The sequence below is a fragment of the Triticum dicoccoides genome, chromosome 2B (assembly GCF_002162155.2).
Source record: "Triticum dicoccoides isolate Atlit2015 ecotype Zavitan chromosome 2B, WEW_v2.0, whole genome shotgun sequence".
NCBI classification, from domain to species: domain Eukaryota; kingdom Viridiplantae; phylum Streptophyta; class Magnoliopsida; order Poales; family Poaceae; genus Triticum; species Triticum dicoccoides.
Genome location: NC_041383.1, coordinates 697,777,418 through 697,785,630, shown reverse-complemented (window position 1 = coordinate 697,785,630; position 8,213 = coordinate 697,777,418). Strand labels below are relative to the sequence as shown.

General features: G+C 51.6%; 1 protein-coding gene across 1 annotated transcript; it reads left to right on the top strand.

Moving 5' to 3' along the window:
- The first annotated feature begins 3,737 nt into the window (after positions 1 to 3,737).
- LOC119368371 (myricetin 3-O-rhamnoside 1,2-glucosyltransferase UGT709G2-like) lies at positions 3,738 to 5,324 on the top strand. The gene has a single exon (XM_037633654.1). The coding sequence runs from the start codon at positions 3,773 to 3,775 to the stop codon at positions 5,180 to 5,182; it is 1,410 nt and encodes a 469-aa protein (XP_037489551.1). The 5' UTR covers positions 3,738 to 3,772; the 3' UTR covers positions 5,183 to 5,324.
- The last annotated feature ends 2,889 nt before the right edge of the window (positions 5,325 to 8,213 follow it).

Sequence of the window (8,213 nt, the reverse complement as noted above, 5' to 3'; positions counted from 1 at the left end):
AGTCGGAAGGTTGCCTCGCTAGAAGCTGTTGGGGAACGTAGCAGAAATTCAAAATTTTCCTACGTGTCACCAAGATCTATCTATGGAGAAACCAGCAACGAGGGGAAGGAGAGTGCATCTACATACCCTTGTAGATCGCTAAGCGGAAGCGTTCATGAGAACGGGGTTGAAGGAGTCGTACTCGTCGTGATCCAAATCACCGGAGATCCTAGTGCCGAACGGACGGCACCTCCGCGTTCAACACACGTACAGCCCGGTGACGTCTCCCACGCCTTGATCCAGCAAGGAGAGAGGGAGAGGTTGAGGAAGACTCCATCCAGCAGCAGCACAACGGCGTGGTGGTGGTGGAGGAGCGTGGCAATCCAGCAGGGCTTCGCCAAGCACCACGGGAGAGGAGAAGGAGGAAGAGAGGCAGGGCTGCACCAAGAGGGAGAAGTTCTCATGTGTTGGCAGCCCCAAAACCTCAAGTATATATAGGGGGGAAGGGGGCTGCGCCCCCTTTAGGGTTTCCCACCCCAAGGGGTGCGGCCAGCCCTAGATCCCATCTAGGGGGGGCGGCCAAGGGGGGAGGAGTGCCTCCCAAGTCAAGTGGAGGCCTCCCCCTTTAGGGTTTTCCCCTTCCCATGCGCATGGGCCTTGGGGGGGCTGGTGCCCCTGGCCCATTAAGGCTAGGGCGCCCCCTACAGCCCATGCTACTGTATTGGACGTGGTGGAACAATTTCCGGACCTCTGGACCCCTCCGGAATCCTCCGGAACCTTATGGAAGCTTCCCGGTACAATACCGAAAAAACCCGAACTTTTTCCGGAACCCGAACAACAACTTTTCATATATAAATCTTTACCTCCGGACCATTCCGGAACTCCTCGTGACGTCCGGGATCTCATCCGGGACTCCGAACAACATTCGGTAACCACATACAAACTTCCTTTATAACCCTAGCGTCATCGAACCTTAAGTGTGTAGACCCTACGGGTTCGGGAACCATGCAGACATGACCGAGACATTCTCCGGTCAATAACCAACAACGGGATCTAGATACCCATGTTGGCTCCCACATGTTCCACGATGACCTCATCGGATGAACCACGATGTCAAGGACTCAATCGATCCCGTATACAATTCCCTTTGTCTAGCGGTATTGTACTTGCCCGAGATTCGATCGTCGGTATCCCGATACCTTGTTCAATCTCGTTACCGGCAAGTCTCTTTATTCGTTCCGTAACACATCATCCCGTGATGAACTCCTTGATCACATTGTGCATATTATGATGATGTCCTACCGAGTGGGCCCAGAGATACCTCTCCGTTTACACGGAGTGACAAATCCCAGTCTCGATTCGTGCCAACCCAACAGACACTTTCGGAGATACCTGTAGTGCACCTTTATAGTCACCCAGTTATGTTGTGACGTTTGGTACACCCAAAGCATTCCTACGGTATCCGGGAGTTGCACAATCTCATGGTCTAAGGAAATGATACTTGACATTAGAAAAGCTTTAGCATACGAACTACGATCTTTGTGCTAGGCTTAGGATTGGGTCTTGTCCATCACATCGTTCTCCTAATGATGTGATCCCGTTATCAACGACATCCAATGTCCATGGTCAGGAAACCGTAACCATCTATTGATCAACGAGCTAGTCAACTAGAGGCTTACTAGGGACATGGTGTTGTCTATGTACCCACACATGTATCTGAGTTTCCTATCAATACAATTATAGTATGGATAATAAACGATTATCATGAACAAGGAAATATAATAATAACTAATTTATTATTGCCTCTAGGGCATATTTCCAACAGTCTCCCACTTGCACTAGAGTCAATAATCTAGTTCACATCGTCATGTGATTAACGCTGATTCCAGCGGCCGCGCTAAAATGCAGCATGCGCACGTAGCTCCAGCAGGCGCGCTAAAATACAGCGCGCGCTCATGCTACAACATTTTTTTAATAACTTTGCATAGATAAAACGATACGTAGTTCATAGCATAGATAAAAAAGTATACAAAGATATTTTACATAGTTCCAAAGCATCGTTAGATAGAACTACGGTGCAACTAGATAGAAAAAACTAAGGTGCAACGAGACAAACTACGGTGACTCCCAGCCGTCATCATCATCACCATCATCATCCTCGGTGGTGTTGTCCGAGGTATCGAGCCACATGTCATCCCAACGCAGATCGTTGGGGGAGAAGATCGACTGCCCGCCGTTCTCGACGATATCGCACTGCGATAAGGCCAGTGCCTTGCGCCGACGCCTGTCGGCACGCTCCGCGCGGCGCCTTGCCGTCCTCTCTGCCCAGAACTCGTTCTCGGCGGCGACGTCCTCCGGGTGGCGACGGCGCCACTCCGCCATGGCTCGCTCGTCCTCCTCGGCGATGAGGAGGCGGCACTGCTGCCGCACGTGGTCTGCACTGTCCTGGTCGGTGATGAGATGAGGCGGAGGGGCGAGGCGCTGCGCCTGCTCGCGCGTGAAGACGTCCCGGAAGTTCATGTGTGACCGGGGCCTCTCCAAGCGTCATGCCGCCGCGTCGTACGCGCAGGCCGCCTCATGCGCGGTCTGGAACGAGCCGAGGCCGAGCCGTACGTCGCCGGACCGGATCTCGGCGAAGTACCAGCCCGAGGGGTGCCCGCGGACACCGCGGTAGCCCGAAGAACCCCGACGGCGCGGCGGCATGGTGGCGCGGTGGTGGCGGGGAAAGCGGCGAGAAAGAGCGACTGGCGAGGAGGAGGGCACGTGACAGTGTGGTTGAGCGCGTGGCGAGCGCCGGATTTTATAGGTGCGCGCGAAGCGGCGCGCCATATCTACCGCGCCAGCTGCCACTTTCTCCCCCGCGCGCGGAAACGCTTCCCGCGCACGGTAATTTGCCGCCACCGCTGGAACACGCGAAACCGGGTCGCGCGTGCTAAAAAACGCTTTTACCGCACGGACGCGTCTTTTAACGCGCCTGTTGGAGATGCTCTAAAGTCAGGCTCAAGGCCGAATATGTCTATGCCCAACTGGTTACGCGCGCAACTCCAATCCCTGCCATTGCCCCCTTCATGTGGATGCGAGCCCTTGCATGTGCATGACGCTCTCTCTCTCTTCCTGTGCACACACTGACACATGCATGTCTTACATCAACACATCAATGCTTACTTTATCTTCCCTCTCCTCTAACTCCATCACTTTTAATTTTCTTTTGACAATTTTAGATGGCCCATATCTTTAAAACCAAAATTACATTTTTGAAACTTTTTGCATATTTGAACTCGTGACGCCAAGCACTTCTTGTATATGTTTGAGATATGGTAATTGAGGTGTCCGGATGTGGATTACATTATTTGGGGTGCCCAGTGGCTTGCGGACGCGCAAATCCGTTACCTCAAATGCCGTGGACGCGTCCGGATCGGATTTGACAAGTCCGGCTGTAGATGCTTAAAGTCGGGTTCAAGGCATTCTCTCTAAAAGTAAATTTTAGGCCACATTACGCTGATCAGTTGGATGGAAATATTACCCCAAACCAGCACACACAAAGGTCCAGCAGGTGGTACAAAGCAACGGGATGCTGCCGGAGATTCCTTCAGTCCGGAGGTATTTTTATTGCCAATCGGACGCACGAGGCAGAGCGTGCTAATTTTGTATAGGTGTGTTGTGTTTGCCAAAGCGCCAGTGATAGATGTATCTGCTCTATATAGGCTCCGGCACGCGTCCCTGATAACTATACCTACGCTTCCCAACCATCTTCACAGAGCGACCTGCCGTTTGCCGAAGCACATCGCCGGTGATGGACTCTGCGCCTACGGTGGCGGTGCACGTCCTTGTGTTCCCTTGGCCACGGCAGGGACTCATCAACCCCATGCTCCACCTCGCCACGGCCCTCCTCGACGCCGGCGTCCACGTCACCTTCCTCCACACCGAGCACAACCTCTCCAGGATTGCCAGTGCCAGGGCGCCTCCGCCGCGCCTACGTTTGCTGTCTATCCCCGATGGCCTCCCCGACGACCACCCCCGCCACTACATGGAGCTGATGGAGTCCATGTGCACGACCGGCAGCGCCGCGTACCGTGCCCTGCTCTTGTCATCGCTTCTGCCCGCCAACGATGTGCCGCCGGTGACATGCGTTGTCGCCGATGGCACCATGCCGTTCGCCACCGACATCGCCGAGGATCTCGGCATTCCGGCGCTTGCCTTCTGCACATTCAGCGCGTGCAGCTCCCTGGCGTTCATGTCCATGCCCAAGGTCTTCGAGCTCGGCGAGAACCCCTTCCCTGCGGACGACCCAGTGTGTGGCGTTTCGGGGATGGAGGGCATCCTCCGGCGACGAGATCTTCCTCGTGGTCCTGGACTCTGTTCCACTGAGCAAGCAGGCGGCGGAGATCTCATGATACTCAAGATCGGCGAGGGCGTCGCTCATAGCTGCAAGGCGCGTGCGTTGATAATCAACACCGCCGCGTCCATGGAGCGGCCAGCGCTCGCCCACATCGCGTCGCGCACACGCGACGTCTTCGCGGTAGGTCCACTCCACGCCAGCTCGAGGTCCGCCGCAAGCGCGAGCCTGTGGCGGGAGGACGACGGGTGCATGGCGTGGCTAGACGGCCACGGCGACCGGTGTGTCGTATACGTGAGCCTGGGGAGCATCGCCGTGATCTCGTACGAGCAGCTCACCGAGTTCCTCTCCGGCCTCGCAGCCACCGGGTACGCTTTCCTCTTGGTGCTCCGGCCGGGCATGGTCCAGACGGCTAGCTCAGCGCTACTTCGAGAAACCGTCGCGGTAGCGCAAGCCGGCAAGGCCAAGATCGTGGAGTGGGCTCCTCAGCTGGACGTGCTGCGGCACAGAGCGGTGGGCTGCTTCCTGACACACGCCGGCTGGAACTCCACGCTGGAATGCGCCGTCGAGGGCGTGCCGATGGTGTGCTGGCCCTTCTTCCTCGACCAACAGACGAACAGCCGTCTCGTTGGCGCCGTGTGGAGGACGGGGCTGGACATGAAGGACGTGTGCGACAGGGCTGTCGTGGAGAAGATGGTGAAGGAGGCCATGGTGTCCGGCCAGATCAAGGCAGCGGCCCAAGCCATGGCGGAGCAGTTGAGGCTGGACATCGCCGACGGGGGCTCATCGTCATCCGAGTTAGGGCGGCTCGTCCGCTTCATCAGAGAGCTCAGCGTCAAGTCTGGTCCAGAGCCAAGAATTACTTAAATGAAAATTAGTATGGTTGCTTCCAAGGGGGTGAACTGTGTCAAAATTTCAACATTGGGATAACAAGGGACCAAACTTGTATTTGGGGGTATTCCATGTCAAAAGTGTCATCCTTGAGGTAAAAAAATGGAATAAACTTTCAACTTTTGGTACAAAAAATGTTTGTTTACCACTTTTGTTTGCTCTGTCAAAAAAGAAAAGAAAGCGGCAAGCTTAGCTTATGATATTTATGCCTATTAGTAAACACTTAACTGTTTGTAATTTGGACGGACCCAATGCGCTATGTAATTATGTTTTTTTTAAACGGAGGCAAAAGCCCAGCCTTTTTTGGATATTATCATCATTGCCCAACCTTTTTCCATACAGGTGTTGTTAAAATATGGATTGTTCTACCCCCAAATTTCTTTTATGGATTGTTCCAGTGGAAACAACGAGAAAACCTTATGTCTCATGATGCTCTTTTGAGTCAATAAAATCACCCTTTATCGAGAAAAATGCCTTTTGCAAAGGAAAAATGTGTCCAAGATGAGAACCAATCCTGCACTATAAAGCAATACCTTGTGCATACTAGGCCTATTTGTTGTGTTATCTTGTACATATCTAGTCGTTCGTACAAGTGTTCTGATCTTCTGTGTTGTAGACAAACCGAGAAGAAATTTGACATCACTGACACAATCAAGAGTGGAGCGCGACTATTCCTTATTGATTCTAGGATCAGGAGAGAACTTATGATGGCTTTCACCAGGGACTCCAAGTTGCATGTTGAACATGTACTGATCTACATAGATTGCTCAAATCGCAATGTTGACTCAGACAAATTTCTTCGATGGCTTACTACGGCGTGTTTCTCTCTTTTGCAGCTGGTTGATGTATATAGAGTGGAGGAAAATCAAATAGATATATATTCAGGTCAGTCCTAGTTAGCTTGATTATAGATGACCTCCTGACAATAGGTCAGGCCTTTGGCGAGGAGTAGACCTACAATTTCAGTGCCTTCTCTTGTTTCTCTTTCTTTTCCTTTGCTTTGACTCATTTCATTCTGTACACTATTTCCCCCTTCTATATTGAAAAGCAGAGCTCCTGCTGTTAACCATAAAAAAAATTAGGTTCGCACTTAAAAAAAAATACACTTCCGTGATGATACGTGTTTGTTACAGTAGGTCGCATTTTTTGTCATGCATGTACATCCATAACAAATTTATGACATAATCAAGATAGTCATACCTGTGCTGTCGTAGAAGTGTTCCATGACATTACCAAAATTATCATCACGGAAGTGTCCACTTCCATAACGATAAATCGCGCGTCACAGAAGTGCTTTCGTCAAGGGTGACCGACACGTGGCATCCACCGTAACGGAACGCCGTTAAGCTATCGGGTCGGGTTTTGGATCCAATAACCCATTAACAGCCCCGACCAATGGGAAATTTCCACGTGTAAAATTCTTATTGGCCGGACGAAACACGTGTCAGCTCGTTAGTGGGTCAGATAGGCGCCTATGATATGTCGACACGTGCCACGGCCCACCACTGGCCCATTTAGCTTACAAAGCCGGCCCGTTTGACTTGGTCAAAAGTTAACGGGCTGGCCCATGAAAAGCCTGTTAACGGTCTCTTCGCAAATAGCTCATTTTACGGCCCGTTAGGCACTAAAGGAAATCGGCCCAACAACGTCATGTGGCCCGTCGAATATAACACCATCCCATTTCACTTTCGGCCCATGTATGGCCCACGACGTCTTTCGGCCCATATGAGGCCTTCGTATCTTTCGGCCCTTTACAGGCCCACAGTGACTCTAGCCCATAATGAACAATAATTTTCTTTATACCCGTTAACGGCCCATGATTTACATGGCCCGTTTCCAGCCCGTGTTAGCTTTCGGCCTATTGACGACTCATACGTTCTTGGGCTCCTTTTCGGCCCTCGATTACTTCCGGCCCGTTACTGGCCTGTTCCCCTAATGGGCCAAATTCGGCCCATGGCAAGAGTCGGCCCGTTACTGGCATGTTCCCCAAATGGGCCAAATTCGGCCCATGGCAAGAGTCAGCCCGTTACTGGCCTGTTACCCTAATGGGCCAAATTCGGCCCGTGGCAAGAGTCGGCCCGTTTCTGGCCAGCCCGTCCTATATTCTGGCCCATTAACGACCCGTTATGCCTGTGATAGAATTAAGCTTTTGCAGTCCTATGACCTGTTAACGGCCCGTTACCGTGCTGGGCCGATACCAATTACGCCCAATTACGGCCCATGTAGACCCATTTATCCGACGGCCCTAGGCCCATTTATCGACGACCCGAGGCCCACCGATTACAGGCCCATTTATCGACGGCCCGTAGGAGACCCATGGATCCTACGGCCCGTATATGGCCCATGGGTAGTTGCGGCCACTAGCAAACCAGGGAAAAAGAAGACTAGGAAATAAATAAGGCCCAAACTAACGCTAGGCTATTAAGGCGATTGCACAGATTACATCCACTCGGCATCAAAGATCGCCACCAGTGCAAATATAGGGAACACCCTACACTATACAAAAATGGCTTGCTGTTTTCTTCAGCCAGTGGCTGCACGTTAAGAATAAATTTTGTATCGCACCAAAAAAAATTACAACTATATAACAAAAGGAAGGTTGGCATAAAATTTAACAGTTTAGCAGATAAATGCACCACCAGAAGTTCAGAAGCTCGGTTCATTTGACCTGACTGTTACGTTTTCATACTGTATTGTCCAATGGAACACCATAACCCTCGCCTTCATTTCCCCTAGGCTCCTGAACAACATAGCAAATGTCTGATAGTCTGGTTTCAAAACCATGCATATCTTGACGACATTGAGCAATGTTTCTCCTTGTTTCATAAAGGGCCTCTGTTAGGGAATGGACTTGTGTCTGGAGCGCAGATACAACATTGCTTTGAGCTTGCATATCTTGATCATGAGGCAGTTTGGACGATATTGCCTTAACAACCAACCCAGTATTACGCAGGAATGTGCTTTTGGCACTGTTAGTGGACAGGTACTGACCCACTGCAGCAAGAGC